At 46.5% G+C, this 20,862-nt stretch overlaps 8 protein-coding genes across 8 annotated transcripts; 2 read left to right on the top strand and 6 right to left on the bottom strand.

Annotated features, from left to right (window-relative positions):
* Positions 1-428: 428 nt before the first annotated feature.
* On the bottom strand, positions 429-1,349 carry F5891DRAFT_959331 (uncharacterized protein; the record flags this gene model as incomplete). The annotated part of the gene is made up of 3 exons (XM_041375646.1): positions 429-744; positions 794-1,113; positions 1,161-1,349. Coding segments are annotated over 3 exons (825 nt in total), but the record flags the coding sequence as incomplete, so codon positions are not given.
* Positions 1,350-1,885: 536 nt separating this feature from the next.
* Positions 1,886-2,772, top strand: F5891DRAFT_1193548 (uncharacterized protein; the record flags this gene model as incomplete). The annotated part of the gene is made up of 4 exons (XM_041367767.1): positions 1,886-2,365; positions 2,419-2,511; positions 2,560-2,715; positions 2,764-2,772. The coding sequence occupies 4 exons, from the start codon at positions 1,886-1,888 to the stop codon at positions 2,770-2,772; spliced, it is 738 nt and encodes a 245-aa protein (XP_041221512.1).
* Positions 2,773-5,044: 2,272 nt separating this feature from the next.
* F5891DRAFT_983797 (uncharacterized protein) lies at positions 5,045-7,580 on the top strand (the record flags this gene model as incomplete). The annotated part of the gene is made up of 10 exons (XM_041377365.1): positions 5,045-5,305; positions 5,351-5,458; positions 5,507-5,587; positions 5,613-5,882; positions 5,931-6,002; positions 6,065-6,076; positions 6,166-6,297; positions 6,346-6,603; positions 6,971-7,054; positions 7,131-7,580. 10 exons carry the CDS (start codon positions 5,045-5,047, stop codon positions 7,578-7,580), a joined length of 1,728 nt encoding a protein of 575 aa, XP_041221511.1.
* Positions 7,581-8,825: 1,245 nt separating this feature from the next.
* F5891DRAFT_983796 (Acetamidase/Formamidase family-domain-containing protein) lies at positions 8,826-9,788 on the bottom strand (the record flags this gene model as incomplete). Its single annotated transcript, XM_041377364.1, has 7 exons — positions 8,826-8,938; positions 9,147-9,257; positions 9,317-9,371; positions 9,433-9,472; positions 9,525-9,544; positions 9,594-9,659; positions 9,744-9,788. The coding sequence occupies 7 exons, from the start codon at positions 9,786-9,788 to the stop codon at positions 8,826-8,828; spliced, it is 450 nt and encodes a 149-aa protein (XP_041221510.1).
* A 1,462-nt stretch (positions 9,789-11,250) lies between these two features.
* On the bottom strand, positions 11,251-12,972 carry F5891DRAFT_1130424 (terpenoid synthase; the record flags this gene model as incomplete). The annotated part of the gene is made up of 6 exons (XM_041364529.1): positions 11,251-11,295; positions 11,665-11,761; positions 11,817-12,082; positions 12,136-12,418; positions 12,475-12,649; positions 12,801-12,972. 6 exons carry the CDS (start codon positions 12,970-12,972, stop codon positions 11,251-11,253), a joined length of 1,038 nt encoding a protein of 345 aa, XP_041221509.1.
* A 2,366-nt stretch (positions 12,973-15,338) lies between these two features.
* Positions 15,339-16,299, bottom strand: F5891DRAFT_983794 (uncharacterized protein; the record flags this gene model as incomplete). The annotated part of the gene is made up of 7 exons (XM_041377363.1): positions 15,339-15,427; positions 15,529-15,561; positions 15,692-15,818; positions 15,862-15,905; positions 15,965-15,979; positions 16,011-16,072; positions 16,169-16,299. 7 exons carry the CDS (start codon positions 16,297-16,299, stop codon positions 15,339-15,341), a joined length of 501 nt encoding a protein of 166 aa, XP_041221508.1.
* Positions 16,300-18,322: 2,023 nt separating this feature from the next.
* F5891DRAFT_1250192 (uncharacterized protein) lies at positions 18,323-18,891 on the bottom strand (the record flags this gene model as incomplete). The annotated part of the gene is made up of 2 exons (XM_041369877.1): positions 18,323-18,469; positions 18,523-18,891. Coding segments are annotated over 2 exons (516 nt in total), but the record flags the coding sequence as incomplete, so codon positions are not given.
* Positions 18,892-20,496: 1,605 nt separating this feature from the next.
* F5891DRAFT_896691 (uncharacterized protein) lies at positions 20,497-20,823 on the bottom strand (the record flags this gene model as incomplete). Its single annotated transcript, XM_041373377.1, has 1 exon — positions 20,497-20,823. A coding segment is annotated over one exon (327 nt), but the record flags the coding sequence as incomplete, so codon positions are not given.
* Between the last annotated feature and the right edge of the window lie 39 nt (positions 20,824-20,862).

Below are 20,862 nucleotides of genomic sequence, written 5' to 3'. Positions count from 1 at the left end.
CTCTTTTCACGTACTGCCTCTTGGATATATGGTGCTTCTTCAAATACTGCACTTTGTGGAGGGTTGCTAGCGGGAAAGATGAACATGTGCATTGGTCTCATGCGCTGGGCGATGTCTATTGACCATGTCACCACCGTGTCCTGCAGGTATGTCAGTTAAGCCAATTGTCGCCGAGCCAACCATTGACTCACAGAGTAGCTGGTTATCAGAAAGGAGACGATGAGCGCCAAGGCACTTAAGTGAACCAGAAGCGTAAACATGCGCTTCAGCATATGTAATAATGACCAGGAATCTTTAGAGGTAAGAGTCGCCTTTCCTATGCTATAGTCGTGGACCCATAAGTTAATTGTGGCTTTGCTGCGGCCTAGCGCTGGTGATGCAGTGGCGACTGTGCAGCGCCCATCAATATCTCAGGTCTTAGAAGATTGTCAATATCTTATCCTTGGCAAAAATTCAATACCTACAGCGATGGTCTGCACCAGGCCTCCATTGGAGTGGCGAAGAGTGTCAAGTAGCTTGCCTGTCTTCCTTTCAAATACATACACTGATCCATTGTCGCTTCCTCCTACAATCAATCTTCCTTCTGCTCTGAATGCCACCTGTTTGGGTACTGACACACTCGGAGGAGCAGTTATGAATGTTCGAACTGGCTCCTCGTTGCCGTCAAGTCGGTACAGCGTAAAACCGTCTGCTGCATTGTCGACCATGAACACGCCTCTCTTCTGATTGACGGCTGCGTGACCGCTGACAGAATGTTAGTGATTTGTATATTGATCGTGAGCTGTGGACTGACATCACTGATTTACAGGTATACTCCTTCACCACCGTGCCGTCGTCGCCATTCAACTTGATGAAATTACCATCGTACAGTCCAAATGCATAGACACCTCGGTCGTCTGCAAATGCGACAGACTTAGGTACTGTGTTGTCTAGTTGCACTGAAAACACAGCCTGCAGTTGCGAATTTGTGTTGAGGACAAGGACCTGAACTATTTTGTCCCTCGTTCCGATTGCTATCCGCGCACCTGCATCGGAGGACGTCGGATCCCATGACATGCAAGTAATTTCAAAGCCCGATCCGAGTCTCCTAACGCAAATCTCCTGAAAATGCATCTGTTGATGTCAGGCGAAGGCCTAATGATGAACTAGGATTCTCTTACATCTATTGGGCTACGCCACAAGAATGCCACGTAACCTAAACCGGTTCCATAACAAAGTGTTTCCGCCATGCCTAGTCTTGTGGTGATCCAGACAGCACAGCTGACTGTACCCCGCGACTCGCAGTTAAGGGGAGAGCATGTGAGTTCTTTTCGTGATCTGGTATCCCAGAGTTTAACGCCCTCGGTGCCTACTTGTTTGTTAGCACCCTGCCATAATTAGAACACATGTGAGTTACCACCGCATGCAAGAGCTTGGCCATCATTGGAAATTGCAAGCGCATGGATAGAACCGCCATAGGTAGAGAGGCACGCTCGATGTTGGAAGTGTTGCATTGATTTCGTGAAGAGTGACCAGGCAAAGAGAGACATTGTCACGTATAATCTTATCAATTGTAATTGCCAGCTCATTAACTCGCAGCCTATTTGTATAATGACTCTATTTGTTTTAGTAAACTTTTGTTCATGATTCCATGGCGATCATTTTGCTGACTTTTGTGTTTGGTTTTTTCATGAGCAACTTAGGGCCAATCTTATATTACAGTCGTCTATTAAAATCCATTGTACTTTCTATTCTCATCTTTTTTGTCATCGCCATCCTGGACAACATATTTGTTGATCCATAATTGGTTATTGTTTTAACCCAATATGGCAGTCGAGGTGGTGCCATACTCATAAATCTTGCTAGAAGGTTACCTTCGTTCATACCCGCTCACATCGCCACCGTCATGTGCAACACAACGATACCTGTCTCTCCCTTCTACGACCAAGAGCCTGGTGCTCCACCACCGTTTCCTCCCATGCTTACCGACCAGCTTGAGTTATTTGGAAGTACTCATCACCCAACTATACTCATCTCCGACGAGATTCTCCCTGCCAAAGCTAGCACCATCGTCCCACCTATTCCTGCCCTCAAGGGCACGCCTGAGATCAAACTTGCGGCGCCATCATCCAAGACCAATCGTTGTTTCTCGCCATACCCGAAGAGAGTCTCATTGGAGCGGTTTTCTTCTCGGTCACCCGTATCTTCCGATTCTTCCGACTCCATTGATTCGGTGTCAGACAGTGGCTCATCTACTTCGGCCACGAGTCTATCAGAAGACTCAAAGATACCCAAGCCCCCTGGCGAACCTGGTCGTCCGTGGTGGGGAGGATACACACTCCAGGAGAGTTTAAACTGGAGTCCAAAGGCATACACGAAATTCAAGGTTAGTGACATGTTCTCACTGCGGTCAGCTGCTTACTAAATCAACGCCTCAAGAAATCTATGCACCACCTTGTCGAGGAACATCTCGATACCACAAAGTGCGCCTCTTCCCAAAGCCCTGCGCTCCTGAGATATGTGTGCGACAAAGTCAGTACACCTTCTATGGCGATCATCCACAATCTCATGATCTATTAGGCTGTTGATGCTTTCCCCGACCTAGACAACTACAGTAGTTGCTGGCCGGTGAATGATATCATCATGATGCATCTGAAATACACGTCGGGACGTGCTAGGCAGAAGGAAGCAGGGATGGCTTTGGGCAAGAGCAAGAGGAAGACACATACATCGCCTGTGAGCTCTATTATTATTGCGAAGGTCAGGGCTAATGCTAATCTACAGGCCACTTGATTCATCCTGTCCCCTATATCAATATCGTAAATTACTCCATAGAAAATGTCAGCATGATATTTGTTGGGACCTAGTCTCGAATAAGGGCACATTGAGCAAAAATTAAGCGGAGTGATAGACATAGGGATGCATGTAGAAAGACCTGAACTCGAGTTACGACTCAGCCGTTGATGGGTCATTCCTGACACGACAGTATGTACTGTCGTAAATCATTTCTCTTAATAGCTACCTCCCTCCCTTTTACCGAATTCAACCTTGCTACTCTGACCCCACAGGCCCACTGATCGTCGACCAGCCATCTACGATGGTATGTACCGTCGTGTGCGTTATCCTGTGGTCACTGTTATAATGTCCCTCGTTGTTTGCGTATCCTTCATGACAGCGCCCTCTGGGCGAACCTCATTCATTATTTACTACAATCATTATACAATCACTTTCAAGTATCAAACTACCGCCTCATGAAACCTGGAAACCAGCCGATGGTTGAGCCGAGTGCTTAGTGGCTTCACAAACGTGAGAGTGCGTGGGATCCTTGCTCGAAAATGATGTTTAATGTATCGTGTAAATCTGACAGGTACCAGATCAACGAGGCTCAAGGAATGACCATCTACTGAACTCACTGATGCATGATAAAGTCAGCGAGCACATTGTCCCTGCCTCGCATATTCACAACAGAGCCACTGCTAACGCCAACCCTCATCACAACTGCGTCACCTCAGAATATGTGTTCTACGCTGCTAAGAAGGGGGTTGACTCCCAGACGACAGTGTCGCTTGAAGAAGATGCAAAACTGGTAAATGTGTCTCCCTTCATGTAGGGTAACAAAACAATTATGCACGTAAGGCTGCACAGCAGCGTAATTCAGGAGGCTCTCAACAACGGGAAAGCGTTGGGCTTTGTGCGAGCAATTGGAGCATCGTGTTGTAGAGAATCATGCCTCTCATGGTGTGATATGGTAGTTTTCACTAAGAAGAACATAGCACGAACTCATAGCATCACTCTGTGTACTATCCACAGTGATTCCTATATGATGCGCAACTTTCCCACGCAACGCGCGCCATGCGCGCACCATTCCCGCGCTTCGCGATGTATACGCGCGCGCGCTTTCCCGCGCTTGCGCGCCCTTTAGCGCCAGCCATCCAGATGCATCCATCCACTGTCCACCATGTTCTCTAGTGCGTATATTTCTATTTCTCTCATTGCATATTATTCCATCTTTATTTTTATCATGGACTCTCACATATATATATTTTTACATACCTACTCGGTAGCGCTTCGGCTCCGCATGACTGCGCTTAGGCGCGCTATATAAGCGCCAGCAGTACATACTATTACTTTACTGAACTTTCACCTCTCACTTTACCTAGTACTTACTACCTAGAAAGTCGCAATAGAACTCTATTCCTTTACATCTCGCACTCTTCTCTTATATTGCATTATATTATCACTTAAGCTTAGTCTCTCTACCATTTCCGCACGCGCTTTCCCGCGCTTCGCGCTAATACGCGCGCGCGTTCCCGCACCTGCGCTTTCTCGTGCTTCGCTTCGGCGCGTACCTCTAGATCTTCGCTGCACTTGCTTCCCCTTAAGGGTCGAACGCACTTGTCTCCTCAAGCATAGCAGACTAGGCAACACTCGACCTACGACATTTTTAGATACAGTTAGGAGCATCTTTTGTTCCTAGCAGTATTGTTGTTTCTACAGCGTCAACATAGTGACCTGGCGAGGTTTACTCCCCGACGCAGAATACAGCCTACAATGCAAATGGAGCTCTGGAGTCTTATACAGCTGTCAGCGAGGATCAGGAGTGAGGTGAGGTAACTTACAAATGACGTAGGGAAGATATACCCGCGAGTGTTGACCATTGCAGCAAAGGAATGACAAAAATAAGTGACAAGGCGACCAGCGCTAAGGATAACGTGAGGGAATGGGCGATGAAAGTGGGCGATGAAAGTTGGATTTTATAGTAGTCCCCCTTTGAACCGAGCACACCAACCACACACCCACCGTACACGACTTTGAACCGAGCATGACTTTGAACCGAGCACATCGCACACGACAATAGCTATTGTCTTGATTAACCAGGATATTAACTACGACAATAAACAATAAGTGTTGACTTGTGACTTTTTGAACTCAAATTAATTCAAAGCCAAACCTAATATATTCCTTGTTCAATCTCAATCCCGACTCATGACCGAAAAGCGCGCGATAAGGCTGCATATAAAGTAAAGACATATACGTCCAAACCTAAATCACAATTCCTATTGCCATGTCAGTACGAACACGCTTTCTTCCGGAAGATGTTCAAACATACAATGATGTAGGCTTATTTGACGATGCCATGGAAGACGATACAAGTCAGCCTTCCAATATGATCATCAATACGGTACCTCCAATTAGATCAAGCGGGGAGATAGACCAGATGGACCTTGAAGAGACTGTAGAGGATGTCACAAGCCCGCCCGCCACAAGGACGGTTCTCGACAAGAGGGAAAGGCTGCATGTACAAAAAAAGCAGGTCGTCAATAAGGTACGACTAGTACAGAGAAGTTAATAACTAGCTCAGTCTATACAGACATCGGACAAGCGTCGCATTAAAGAAGTCGACTACTCAGAGACATTGCGCCAGACCGTATACAGTCAAGAGGAGCAGATCAACACTATGAGGCGTGAAATGCAGATGGTTCATAGTATCTTACTGCAAATTACCAATATGTGACAGTGGCCGTAGCAAAACGATATAAAAAAGCAGTGGGAAGCAGCTCTAAGAGAGCGGGAAGAGCAACTAGAAAAGGTCCACCAAGAACTCGAGGTAATTCCTTTGCAGCGTTCGACAGACAATGCATGTTGACATCGTGGCATGGCAGGAGAACCACGCTCAGCAGCAAGAGAACCACGCCCAACAGCAGAAGCAACTTGAAGATTATATCAGAGAAAGTCGCGAAACACTCAGCCAGGCGAATCGCGAGGCAATAGACGCTGGCATGCATAAAATCCTGGAGGAAACTCACGAGCGATTTACACAAGAATTGAGGCGGCGAGAAGCAGAGCTGGGTGAAGAACTGGCCAGGCGAGAGGAAGAATTAAGGAAAAGGAAAGAAGAAGAGGTGAGCTAAACAACTTAACAAGAAAATGGTTCATGACGATCAAGGTAGTGTCGAGAACAATCGAGTGCCATCTTCACGGAGATGGAAAGGAGACTACAGCATGAAATTGAGAAGTTGAAGGTGAGAATGTTGTTTCATAAACTCACAGGCAATATGCTGAAATCTGCTTGAATGCACTCCAGGCGGAAAAAAGAGTGAGCTGGCCAGGATGGAACAACGATTTGCCAGGCGTCACAGGGTACAGGACGATGATATAGAAATTGATAATGACCCCCCTCTGCAGAGAGACACAGGGCAGTCATCCGCACCATCCGCAAAACCGTCGTTAGGTACCCCATGCCTTGATGCGATTAGAAGGATAAAGAGAACTCGTGGAGTATCACGCAGGACTCGCCTTGTATCAATAGTAGCAGAGGTAAGGGTCTGATGCTGTTGGCTGTGATACAAGATTTGACGACAGTAGGTGAACACCGAGGAAGTCCCTCGTGAATCATCCGAAGAAGATGTACCACCACCTGAGCAGCACAATCCATTGCCTCGTGCCAGCCTCAGCATGGAGGATGCAATCACAAGAGGTGTGGAGGCTGCACTGAGACGCGTTCTCGTCGACAAAGAATTTTCGGGTCTCAAAAAGTGCAGTCCCCAGAGGAGAAAGACAGAGGAGGAAGAAGTACAGCGTGAAAAGGCAAGTGAATCAAACTACGAAAGAGACTTCCTGCTGGTAAGCCCAACATCATATAGAAGCTCCCACACTTACGGCGAAGTAGGGAGAAGTGCGGCGTCTCTTCAAAGATATGTTCAACATTTCTCAAGATGCTGATTTCATAGCCCATGAGGCAGCTCGTCATGAAGATGTGTATTCATATGAATATGAAGATGGCCCAGGTCCTGATCTGAAAAACCTCGCGTTCGATACCAAGAACAGGTCCAAAACCCCCTGGAATAGTAGAATCATCAATCTGCTACTTGGAGAATTATGGAGAAGGGGCAATGAAGAGAGGTGGCCATTCGCCAGGTCAGAGGCGTATTTCAGGAAAATTCTTCAAGATCGCTACAAGTGACTGCGTATGGTCTGGACGTGTGCCCAGCCTAAGGTCACGGCAAAGGGTGTGCTGGAAACTCCCGCGGAGGTAGAGGAGAGGTTAATCGTGAAGAAGGACGAATTATTGAAGGTGACTCGTCAAACGACACGTCGCAGAAACATATGCTCGCAATATCCAGACGGTTCTAGCACTGATACTTTCTCAGAAATATCTCCGTAGAGCAACAGTTCTTGACCATCTCGTTAAGCAGAAGACCGATGATAAAGAAGAGGACCTCCCAGCGTGGCAGTGGCTTCAGCAACTAGTGAAGACGTTGGGAGAATGTGGTATGAGTTCGGAAGAGAGCGATTTGGAGAATGATATTGAAACAGTCCTTCGGGTCAAGAACATGGTATGGCGTCGTGCGGTAGAACGCAAATTGGATATCGTCGATCACCAGAGGCTTGCGGATGATGATATATTCGCCCCCCAAGGCTCAAAGCCAATGAAAAGGATACGCGCAGCCGGGAATCCGAAGACCTCCAGGGTACCAGCTGAGGAATTGCCAAAAGCCTTGTATAGCGAAGAATGGCTCATGGGCCTCAGCAAACGTCAGGTCGAGAAGTTATCAATCTCAGACAAAAGATTCAAATGGATGCAGGTTGCGGTAGTGTAGTGTATGTATTGTATGTATGCTCCAAAGGATGTAAATCAATAATCAATGTGTCAGGTAACAAAAGGATGACTCGATGACACGATGGTACATACCATCGTGTGAGAGATGAGACCATCAAACTTGGAGGTAGGCAATGAAAGGACATGCGACGGTACATACGGCGGTTCACGCCGGGAGTGATGTGGAAAGTAAGGAAAGTACGTCGAAGGTCAAGGGTAGAATCATATTAGGAGAGGTCGGATTATCAGATTCAAAGTGACTACAAAAAGATGAGCACATAGTGCTACAAGTAGTAATACAGGAGTTGCTAAAACAAAAGATCAAGAACCTAGGTAAACAAAAACCCGCAAAACAATTGGGAGCTGAATATAAATATGTTGCGAGCAGGCAACTGACTGCCAGAAACTGATGTGCTTGAAGGACTGCTTGTCGTCGCCCGGTAACTGCGTCGACCACAGGGTTTTAGCTGAGCTGAAAATGGTCAGGCGAGGACAATAACCCGACACTTCTCAGCAGTACAGACCGCTGGGTAGTGGGAGGAAGACTTGGACTCGACTCAGACTCGGCAGTACATACCACCGAGCATTCAGAGTTGATCAGTCGAAAAGGACTTGGTGGTTGTGTTGAGGCTTGTTGATTGCATAAGTTAGGCTTTAGTCACGTGAGTGCAGTTTACTGCTCTCAGCGTAGTAGTCATCCTTTATTGTCCTGGCACGATGGTATGTACTGTCGTGTTGTCGCTTGCCTCTGTTTCTTCCATTTCTATGAGGAGCTGACTTCGACTGCTGGGGCCTCATCTATCATCGATAATATTTGGCATGACGGTATGTACTGTCATGCCATCCTTTCGTCGCCTGCCTCCACCGGACCTTTATTCCATTTCCGTTCCCGCGTGGCTACGCTCCTTCTGGCAAATACTCAGAACGTTCATCCACATTCGTTTATCGTTATCGGCGCCCATGTAAGTAGGCACGTTGTACTTTGTCGCCTTGCTTTCCTTGTAAATTTTACGTTGTTGTGAGTCGCCCCCACTTTGTCCTTGTTCTTTTATCGTATTTAAATGGTCATCCCGGTCTTTACTCTTCTAGACTTAACCATCACCCATAGACGACGGTACATACTGTCATCATTCACCTGATGCCTGCGTCCCGTCCATCGCTCAAACGATGCATGTGTCAGGAGTGTATTACCAGGGGCGGATGCGACGAATCAGGCGCACCAAAAGGAGTGTTGATGGCAGAACACTTAATCGCTGCTCATGTCCAGCGTGTAAAGGCTGAACATGCTGAGCCCGCGGCCGTCACCTCTAATCTTTCCGCATGCACCACCGCTGGCAGCAGCATCGCTCCATCCCATGTCTGTGTTCTGGCGGATGAACTCGGGCGGTTAACATTGTCACCACCATTGAAGTCAACCCGCAAGGGTGCTGGCGAGAAAGTATCCAAGAAGGAACGCGATCGGCGAACCATGAGGGCATTAGATGTCCTTGACAACATCGAGTCCCGAATTCAACGGATCTTCCGCTTGCTACTGGATTCTGGTAACCTTAATGACGCTGGCCCATACCATCAAGAATATCAACTACGAGACAGTCTCCAGGCTCGGCGCCCTCCACAGCGATTGGACCGGACAAATTATGAACGCTGGTCAGGTCCACGTCTCTGATATCATCGCTCGCTATCGGAAATAGTCGCCTTAAAGTAGATCCCTATGATGGCGAGAGCCCATATACGTACTGTCGTTGTTACCGATTTGTGCTCCTGTCCAGTCAACACATTCGACGTTGAACACCTGTGCAAATGATCGAACATAAGACAGGTGTATATATACATCCAAGGGCATCGTGACATACCTGTCCGGGCTTCACTGTGGCAACGGCAGGGATATCTGGACTGCGAACAGGGTCATGGGATCGATTGTGGAACGAATAGTGTACTAACTCACTGCCAGCAGTTGTGCAGGTTCTGAAAAGTGTTAATAAATGTTGTAACTAGGGCGAAACGTGGAACAAACCTTCTGTTCTCTTGCAGGACTTGCAATTAATCGACATTGTGAGATAAAGATGTGGATAGCATCAACCTAAAAACCTACACAAAAGGATCAGCCTAGGGGTGCAGTGATCAGTTGTCAACTTTCGCCGGTGAACAGGACGTAGTTGCGTACCGAAATCAAAGTTGGGTGAGCTATGGAGTTCGCGACAGTTGCCATCAGTTAATCGCTTTTTTCTTTGTGATGAGGCTGGTGATGAGAAGGCTGAGTTGAAAGGAAAGGAACCTCATAGTGATTGGAGCCAATAGCTTATAATGGCTCCTGATAAGACTGGCGGTCCGCGTTATACCGCAACCGTCTATCAACAATGTGCCTCATAGACGAACTGGTCACGAGTCTAGTTACATGGGTGGGGCCAGTGTCACAACAGACGTCTCAAGTCTCATGCAAGACTTAATTTTGGACCACTTACTTAGTAACGCCAGAACGGAGCAGCATAATTGAGATTCTCACCTGCTATCATGCATCCGCTCTCAGATAATTGCGAATTCATAGTTTCAGGTTGAGTCCAGGACGTGCTTGATGCAGTACAGTGACTACAGTCTGCACAGACACCGTACGACTTTGACAGATACGTTCTCAAGAATTTGACCATCGTGCGAACCTCGAAGATCAGGCGACTTGCTACGATAACACGAGAGACGTGGGTATGGTGAACCTTCAACCGACACTAGTACTGTCATGGGTGAGCCCATTTAAAGAAACTTTGACTTGCCGTACTCAGTACGGTGCACACTGTGACACAATATGTGTGTTTCGAAACTTTGACAAGTTCGCCGCGGCGACATTCCAATCTTGTACTACGTATACACTGACATCGCAGCCATCTGGCGACAGTACTGACAGGTGAGCCTACGTTAGCAACTTAACAGTATGGTAGTTATGTGATGTGCAGATCAAGTATTCGATGGCAGAGGCTCGATATCAAAATATCTCTATGCTCACTCCCAATCATCACGCGGATAGATATTGACTCGCAACTGCGGCAGTCTACCCAGAAGATTCATCAAGTAATCCACCTGTTGCTCCGAAGGGATGTCATCCTCAACATCATCGCACACAGATACCAAACACCTCTCCATCGACATCTAGGAACCGAGGAGGCGCGCCATTTGTCCTTAGCTGAAAGCAGCGTTCAACGGCTAGACCTTCGAGGACGACAGTCTCATAGATGTACGCGACACCTCCCATCCAGAAATATTTATCAAGTGAAGGGTTGAAACGATCTTCAGGAAGGTGTGAGTGTTTTCCAAGTTCGACGAGACTGCTGATTTGCACTTTTGTTGGGGAAAGTTGGATTCGAGGGCGGTAGAGTTGACTGTATTTCAGCAACCTGATTATTGTGTGTCACTGACTTGAAGGAGCTAGTATGGGCAACATCGAATGGACTTACTCTCAAACTCTACATCGATTGATGCAGACGTTATAGTGTAGGACTTTGTGTTGTTGAGAGACAGAAAAATAGGTCTAAAGTTAAGTAGCATCAGGTATAATGCTCACTTCTTCAACGTTTTTTTTTAGTATTTAACACATGATTGAACAGCAAATGACGTTGCTTGAGGCACAAAGCTGGCGCTGCGGGTTCTCAAGCAAGTCATGGAGGAGAAACTACATCAGTAAACTACAAGACCATCACAACGTTTAGTCGGCACAGGCATGTGTCTCCCTGCGTTCTCTCTCAAATATTCCAATTTCGCCACAGGTCACGCCACAGGAAGGATTTGCGATATTAGATGAATTACAACTGAAGGAAATTATTGACGCCCTGTGATGTTTCAGGTAGATGACAATATCAATCAGACAGCCTCGAGACGTGTCTTTTGCTAACATTTGGTGATCGCAAAACCTGGTCAATGTTGAGGCATCATACAAATGGGAACAGCGTAGTTGTAACTTCAACTTACATAGTTCTAATCAACTGTAAGGTAGACAATGAGAAGATTGAATTAACACCTGCGAGAGCACATTGTACTGCACATCACAACGAAGTAAGCGAAGTGCAGGAAAAGCTAGGACTATATCATGTAGAAGGAACTGCAGATAGGAATAGATGTGTGCGTGGGGCATTGGCCTTTGGCAATAACGGGATACGCCTAGTCTGTTGTATTTCCAGACCCTTGGTGGAAAAGTACCTGCAATTCCAATCGGATTGAGTGATGGTTCATACCAACGAGAAAGTCTTGTTACCTTTGACTCTCGTAGCTCCAAGAATGGTTTGCTCGAGCCCAGTTTGCTATTCCGTCAAGGTACTCCTTGACCAGGACGTCGACAGAAGGCCCCCACGATGGAACCTTCGCAAGACCGTCAATAAATCGTTTCTGAACTTCAGCGTGATAATGTGCTGCCCAAGCCATCGCACTGCCTATGTCGAAATCCAATTCCGACATGACAATACTAATCAAATTATGAAATTCGTTCCCAGCCGCTTGCTCCTTGTTGTACGACATCATGTCCTGTGAAGAATATCAGCAGACCGCAAACTACGACATCCTCAATACCACTTTACATTGTCAATGATTGTCAACTCTGTGATACAATCAGCAAGATCCGTGATGACGGGATGGTAGAACACTTCATCAGGGAAGTCCATTCCCATTTCATAGATTAGGAAACAGGGTTTTACGCCCACAGTTTTCTGTCGGAGCTTCAGGTAGTCATCAATACCGCGCTTACAGCCTTGTTCACGGTCAAGAGCCTCGACAACTACTCCATGAATATATTCATCGAAGGTTTCAAGGAAGTGACGTTGAGAAGGCAGGCTTGCGAATTGGATTGCATGGACCCAAAATCTACCCAAAAGTCCCTGGGGCGTCAGATAACCCCCAAGGAAGTTGGAAGCACTTACAATCGCGCGACCTCGCTGAGAATGCATTCGCCTTCTGGTCGTATCTTAGGAGGATTGTGTAGAGCATCGAGCACGATGTCCACCCTTTCCTTCGTGACTGCCTCATTTTCGCAGTCGGTGTACTCCTCCACAAGGAAGAGAAAATTCATCAAATCACAGCCGATTTGAACGGATTCTATTCAGGAACGGAATCAGGGTTTTGTGGTGCGTCAATTGCCAGAGTACGAACCTCTTGGTGCGTTGGAATAAGCCAGTCCCGTTAGGAGGGCTATAAGAAAAATGTGTTAATCATCGTCAAAATTGAGGGCTTGTGACACAGGTCGCACCAAAATCACATTTGTTGAATGCTTCTTGTGACTCAGGACTCAGGGCCTTGAAATCACGGAATGAAGCATCAACTTTAGCTTTCACATCTTGTAGATGGGAATTGACGGTACGAAGCCAGGGCCAGTGAATCATAGTGTCTGGGAGGTATATCGTCTTTGGGCGAGCCTCCATAGCCTTTGAAATATAGTTTCTGATGAGTGCAAAAGTTGAAAGAGGGACAAATTATCGCTGGTCCAGTCCAGAGCTTCCAGCAGAACTTATATACCTGTCAAAGTCAGAATCGGCCTACTTCAAGTTGACTTACACATACACATTAGATGAATGTGGTGAACACTCCACCTATGTTGGTGTCTATCGGATCGCCGGCAGAGGGACCGGCGATGTGATCCAGTGGCGCACAACGTAAAAACGTTGGGAACGTTGGGAACGTTGGGCCGGCATCATTTAATATTCTTCTGCCTTCTAGTATCTCGGGGCTGCTTATCAATCGAAGTAGATCACGGTAATCCACTGAACCATTGGGTAGAATATCATAAACAGTCACAAACCACGCTTTCGTTTTCAAAAAAAAAAGTTGAAACTATGCCCATAATTATCCCGACGCCACCTACAATGTAGAGGGCAGAACCGGGAAACTCACTGCAGAAACGAGATTTTAACTAGATCCTAATCAGAGGAAGATAACGTGTATGATGCAACTCTAAACATACCTAGTTTTGTAATCAGACGTGAAGCCGATGCGGTCGCAGAATTTAATCATTCAGCCTAAAGCAACTCACCTAAACACTCAACGGTACCGGTATGATACAGGGTCCCGGAAGACATGTGCCACCGGGTGAGATGGTAATGCCATGAAAAGCGGAAACCTGCAAGTCAGTGACCATTACAATCATGGAACGCCATACCAACACAAAACAACTACTAGTATACAGCATCGTACGATTCATGGTTCCGGAACTGAGCTGGTAACGAATCACATTTTGACGAATGGACTTTCCTACCACCAGGGATTATCTGGCTGAGTAGAAACAAATAAAGTCAGACCCCTCGAGACTATCACAAATGTTGATGTTGCGGAGGAAGACGTTAACAAGTATTAAAAAGGAATTGAATTTGCATACGGGTGTTGTCAAACAAACACAAATACATTATCATGACCAGGAAAACCATTATCATATGATTCACCAGGGCCCACTATGTAGTATGCAGTCTCATTCCGCAAGTGCATCTTGTTGGGGCATAAATAAATCAAGGAAGCTAAAAGCCACAGCTGGAAACTCTCAACGTTTTCGGGTTTTTCGGCTTCCCCGATACTCACCCCAATTCTCACACAAGTCCCATAGCCTACTGCTCAGGCGCCCACACCTCACCCACCATGGCAATACATGCCAACTTTTCCATCAAGACCAGCCTTTATATCACGGTCCAAATGTAAGTACTCTCTTCTCGTCAGTTGCCTGAATTGCTTGGCAATGATATTATTCAAATGGCAACATGATGCACTGTTCGGGCCGTTGGATACCGGGCCCCATCAAGCAGATAGACAACTGAACGATCTATTGTGCAGCATATTGACATTCTTACCTTTCAGTTCCCTTCTCCGTTGGGCTTGTGCTGGGCAGCTGGACCGGGTCAATATCGCGAGCTGATGAAATGTACCCTGGAAAAATATTCGTCATCACCCAGCCTGGAGCCAATTGGGTTCCCTGTTGGACCTTTGCAACGAATACTGTGGTTGCCTAATCAGGATGACCTTATTGTCAAGCCCATCCCGGTCCTACCTATCGGAAAGGTCGTGGCTCACCTAATGTAGTCCCACATGTATCCGCTATTGCTAGCTTTTTTATTGTTTACGTGTCAATGCATCTCTGGGCGCGGCAGACTTGGTTTCTGTGACTGGTAAGTCTCGGTCTGAAAGTTATATTTTGGTGACAATTAGGCAGGGATATGCGGGATTTTGTAGAGTTCTCTGCCCCCGTCGAGTCATGGTAGAAGGATATATAAGTCTTCAGAAACTGCGACTTCTATGAGCTTAACCAACTTTTACCTCTCGTCCATCAGCAGTTCATTCGGCTACCATCTCTCATACAACACCTTCTACTCATAAAGTCACCCTCGTCATTCCCAAAGTGCAATGGACTCATTCTCAAATATCCTCGCCATGTTGTCCGTTTCCAAGGTCGACGATAAGAGTAGTAATGCATCGTCGACACCAGTGGAGGAGGAGTCACAATCAAGCTCTGGGGGTTGTTACTGTGTCATTGCATGAACGCGTTGTATACTATCTCATTCACATATGAACGTAAGTGGTGACATTTATTTAATCTGCGGAACGATGGCTTACCATCGTTGGTTGCAGCTCTAGGCACTGATAACTAACACAGTGCCATATCCTCTGTAGTGTTTAAGCTACAGCAAGGCTTAAAAGCTTAATGGGCGATACCATTTTAGTTTACTTATGGGAAACACACTTCGTTCAGCATGTTTCGACTTTTGCTCACCATTTTCGTTTTATTATTTCGTTGTGTTCTTCGGAACTACTTTGATATCTCAGATGCGGGTACAGGAGATACATTCGAGACTGGAATATTCTGGTAAACGCACATATATTTATCTATAGCACCAGCTGGAGAGAATGGGCAATTTGTTATATCTATTTCCCGCTAGCAGCTACCCTTGCTAATTTGCAACTAGTATACTGCCGAGCCCAAAACGATATGCACATACTATAATGAGCATGTACGATTTCCACAACTTCCCCTAGTGATACAGAAGGATACAAAGCGACTGTCTTCGTTCGATTAGTCAGACCACGGGAGAGTCGAGACTAACAACCACTTGTGTTCAGCATGACCAATCATGCAGCTCTCGATCTCTATCCTCTTCATACCTTCACCGGGTCGCTCATATTTTGCCTTCGTATGACCACGAACAAGTGCCACAATGGGCTGCTCAGATGGTGTATCAACCTGGAGCATAGCGAACATTTCAACCGACTCGGAGAAGACACTGCGGTGCTAGGATTCAAGATAAGTCAAAGTCTGACAGTTGTTGACTGACTACAACGGAAGATGTATAACAGCCCCTGTTCAAGTTCCCGGTCCCTTAGACCTCACAATTCACTCTGTATGGCGGTTGTTGATATCTCATTGCCGGCGCATACCGTCTGCCCCGCGATCTGTCTCGAGAAATATATTCAATCAACGCACATCTGAATATAGGTGGATATTGGCTAGATGGTGAGAATTCAAATGCGTACAGTGTGCTGAAACTAAATGTGCATCAGTGCAAGCATCGTAACCTAGACACGAAACCAATAGGCACCATCTTTGGCGAGGGCGACAATCAATCAAGTTGTGCCTCGCACAATTTGTCGCAAATTGCAGGCCTCCGTCGAGCAGCCACCTTGACTTCATTCTTCTCCATCTGCATAGGTGAGCAAGCCACGCCCGAAAGAATGTATCTACTGAGGAACCAGGTCAGGCAGAATGCAGACATTCGTCGCCTTGCGAGCTAAGGGCTGCACACGCATAGAGCATGGGCGATGAATAGGATGGGTACGTGACGAGCGGCTACGACCAAATACTGACGTGGAAATGAAGGTTGGAAAGCGAACGGTAATTTCAGTGGGGTACCAATGACCATGCTGTAGTTGCTATCGTCAAGCGGATGAGACGATGCCTCCGATAGCGTACATTTATTCTTGCGATTCTTCGAGTATCCACTGTCATGATTTCGATCAAATGAGGAGATACCGCCTATGTCTGCTGGACTGTGAGTTGTAGTGGCTAGCTAGAAAAAAATGTTACTCTGTATGAATGCTCGTGACGGGGAAAGATGATGGAGTACAAATTGGAGTTGATGTGCGTGGGACCTGTGCCCTGATATCGGGAGCGGGGCGTGAAGGCTGAAGCGAGGGCATCATGCGTCGTGCGACCCGGCGCATTCAGCGAATGTCGTGCAAGCACTAGGAGAATAGCACATGAAGAAGGTTGAAAGTATTAGTAGGTAACTTAGGTTGGGGGTTGGAGCTCTGGAGAACGAAGGAAACTGTTGTGCTAAAAAGATCATCGTTGTCATTTTCATTTCTTCGTAACCTGAATAAAATGTTTGATGCTCACAACGCAATATCCAATTGCAATAGTTATCCCAGGATGTGGCAGTGCGATACATCCCACGGATATAAGTCGAATAAGGCCACATGCGTGGCAAAGCCCGCTACCGTACTCCTTTCGCACGCCTTTATATTCTGCTGAAAATAATATCTATTCTGCTGTGCTATCGCTGCGTACTAGCTTATATAAGTACGTACCGCCACGGATAAGGTCATTCGCGCGCTATAATCCCATACATCATGTGATATATGGGTCACGTGCCAGTCGTTGATCTTGAGCTTGAGTCTCGGTCTTTCTTTTTTCAACTCGGTGTAGAACGGTTCAACCTGGTTGGGAAGTCCTAGTATTATCCGCATCCCTCAACTAGGGAATATATTCCACCCTTTTACTTCAATATCATCCTTGCTCAAAAATTCTGCCGGTGAGGGCAAAATTACCGTATCTGATGCCATGGTAGCCAAATGCCTGTCAGACATCTACCGGTGATGGTAACTCAGTTTTCATTTGATTTCACTTCTGCGGGGGAGAGTCCTGCTATGGCTGGAGGTCTCCGTGCGTTCTCTGTGATCCCGTAGAAGTCTGTACTACACATATCTTTTTTTTTTTTTGCTTTTTCCTTCATTTCGTGTCCATTTCATTTCACTTTGGCGGGTGAGAGCTCTGCTATGGCTGGAGGTCTCCGTGCGTTCTCTATGATCCCGCCGAATTCTGTATTGTAAATTATTATTGATTTCGTTGTTCCTTTTTTCTTTAATTCACGTACTTCGCTGCCTCTCCAACTAAACTCGTCAACCTCTGCTGTGAGAATCATGTAACTATCTCCTTCCCTTATCATCCTTCTCGTCATCTGACCGGACTGGCTCGCGCAGAATGATTCGACGGATTATGTTCGCTCCAGGACTTCCCTACTTCCTCGCCATGTCTAGCATGACATCTGGCAAATTAGTGAAGACATTTCCAAAGTATCTGCTTCCCTTGCACCTGCTCCAACACTCTCTTTATTTGGCGCTTCCCGCGTCAGAGGGAACCACCTTATCAACGTCTTTTCTGAAGTATTTGCAAATCTTAACAATAGATTGCGAAGATGGTCAATCCAAGCAGGCGACAGTCTGCTCGTTGTGCATCCGTTAACTGCGAATGGCAATGAACTGGGACGCAGACCTCCTGGCATCCAGGGTTGGGCAGTTCGCGTGTGGCCTGACTGCCTCCGTTCTCAAGGCAAGTTCTAGTGTTGAATGTTTACTACTCAACTAACAATTATTGATACTAGATTACTCATGTCCTCGGATCTTCTGTCGTGTTGGTGGATGTGGTCACCGAATTTCTGGATGTGCATTCCAATGAACCCTCAGAGCATGTACTGTCCGTTGTAAGAACCACTCACCACGTCTCACCATTGTCTATACTCATCCCAGACGTAGCATGAACTCGTAGCTGGAGGGCGTTACGGGCCCATTTTGATGACTCGCAATGGCTTGTGGAGATATCGCATGGGTGATGTTGTCACCGTTCAAGCCTTCGCTCCAGATGACGCATTGCCCGTTATCAGTTACCTTCACAAGCGAGAGTGAGTTACCGCATCATTGATTGCAGGAGCTGAGCTAACTTTGCCCGGTTTGGAAGAGGTGGAAACATAATCTTCAGGAGCGTCATTCGTGATGCTAGGTGGGAATGCATTATAATGCTGCCGCGGAGAGCCTTCTACTGACGCCGTCCAGTGTAGCCTCCTCCTTTCCATCTCACGCCGGGGCTCTATGGTAACAAAGGATGTGTACTGGCTCGCAAGCTGGTACTCGAGTCCTAATTGGACAATTGCCATCTCTCGAACTTCCTCATTCATGGTAGGCGCCACAGGCCTTAAAAGTGGTATTCTACCCTCTTCCAGGTGCTTAATGAGTTCTTGTGCAGCCAAAGTATGAAGGAGTGGAGTTTTATCCTCGAACGGTTGATTAACTACTGTGACTGGTACCTGGAGACAAAGTATGCCCATCCGAAAACATGCGACATGGTTACCGATCCATAGGGTGTATAGCTTCAATGCCCCGGTGGCCCGAACCACGCCAATCAACCACGACACTCTCGATTACGCCCATCCGAAAACATGCGACATGGTCACCGATCCAGAGGGTGTATAGCTTCAATGCCCTGGTGGCCCGAACCACACCAATCAACCATGACACTCTCGATTACGCCCGTCCGACCAGCGGTCAGAAGCTTTGCACACTTTCTAATCCTCCAATCTAACATTCACCTCCGCTCGAGCGAGCGAGGCGCTCGCACGCGGCCGATGCGACATGGTCACCGATCCAGAGGGTGTATAGCTTCAATGGCGTGTTTGGCCTGCAGCTATCGACAACCGCTGAGACAACCTCGAATGGATCGGGGTTTGTGGATGACTGTCTCATCGTTAGTTTGGGTAGAGCCTCAGGCGACATCAGACGCACATTCGAGTCGGACGACGGTTCAAGTGTTTGACTCTGGATAAGATTTGTGTGACCACTCTATGACACCGCGCAAACATCCCTTCTTTCAGAAGGTGCTTCACTCCAGGATGTATGCCACCACTAGTAAGGGCAAATCTCGTTCCGCTACTGTTGGCTTGTATGGCTTGTACATTCAAGATCTGCACAATTAACTCAATGTCTAGTTGAAGCTAGAAATTCAGTTTACAAGGTCGCCAGCGAGCTGTTGTGTCCGTCACTACACCGTGATTCAGGATTTGAAGAGTATTTCACTCTCGACTTCTAAAGTTCAAACAGACTTCGGACTGACTCGACTGCATCTTCGCTACTTAAAGAATATGGCATCAGACTCTGAAGAGCTTGACATTGTCCTTTCGCCACCTACTCATGATAACTTGTATAATTAATGTTACTGGCAACCTATCTCGCCTACAGAGGAATTTCCATAACATTTTGGTGCTGGGATTATTTTCAATATGAACGATCATATCAGACGAATGAGATTTCTGTCTTACCAAAAAATCGATAACAATGGACTTGATATGCAATTTATATATCTTCCGTGAGAGAGTATTGCGAGGAAGACGTAGACGATTTTCGAGTCTGGTTCGAATCATGCGCAAAGTGAGGTGTCTAAAAAACTTAGAAATATATGATGCAATGTCATTGTTGAGACATAACTCACCTCCACTCATCGTGAGCAAAGGCGTCATAAAGCAGATCAAATGCTGCTTGTTGCACGAGAAAAACACTGGGTTCAGCACAGATGTGGGACATCGTGTCACAAATAATTGATATACCAACGGACTCATAACTACATGGATATTTAAACAAAAATAGTACCAAATGAAACTGATTTCGAATTATGAAAATCAACGACTCAAAGGAGTATAAAATACATAAGGAGAGAATTCGCGATCTTGTTCACGACAATGAAAACCTCCTAACAGCCATCCATACATCTCTTTCACTCCACATGGCATAAGATCAGAAGAAGATATAGGAGAAGAAAAGGAAACATTGAGACATGCGCTATCAAATGAAGTGCGAGCACGAAGGGGACATTCAAATGTCTGAGCGCATGTGTAATTCTCCGTGCATGTCCATGCGAGCCCAGAGGATGCGAATTCAAAGCCGCGATTGGCATATTTAATCAACGCACGCATTGTACGTGGAGGAAGCATGTGATGACGCGTACATGCCATAGGATTGATGAGGCCTTTGAATTGCAAGGTGAGAGCAGGATAGGCAGAGAAAATAGTTGTCGGTGTGAAGTAGTTCATAACAACCGAACTGTGGAACTGAAATATGGGAAGAATAGGGCGACCATCGCAAGATAAAACAATGTTGATTTTTCGACTGCCCTGGACTGCAGCAACTACACTCCGTACTTTTTTGCTTCCATATTTCGTTTTAGGAGGCAGGTATGGAATAATGTCATACCCAAACCGATGGAAGAATTCGGTGGCTGAAGGCCCGGATGA

The sequence above is a fragment of the Suillus fuscotomentosus genome, assembly GCF_016647785.1.
Source record: "Suillus fuscotomentosus strain FC203 chromosome Unknown F5891scaffold_60, whole genome shotgun sequence".
Taxonomy (NCBI): Eukaryota; Fungi; Basidiomycota; class Agaricomycetes; order Boletales; family Suillaceae; genus Suillus; species Suillus fuscotomentosus.
Note: the sequence above shows the minus strand (reverse complement) of the source record. Positions and strands in the feature narration are given on the sequence as shown.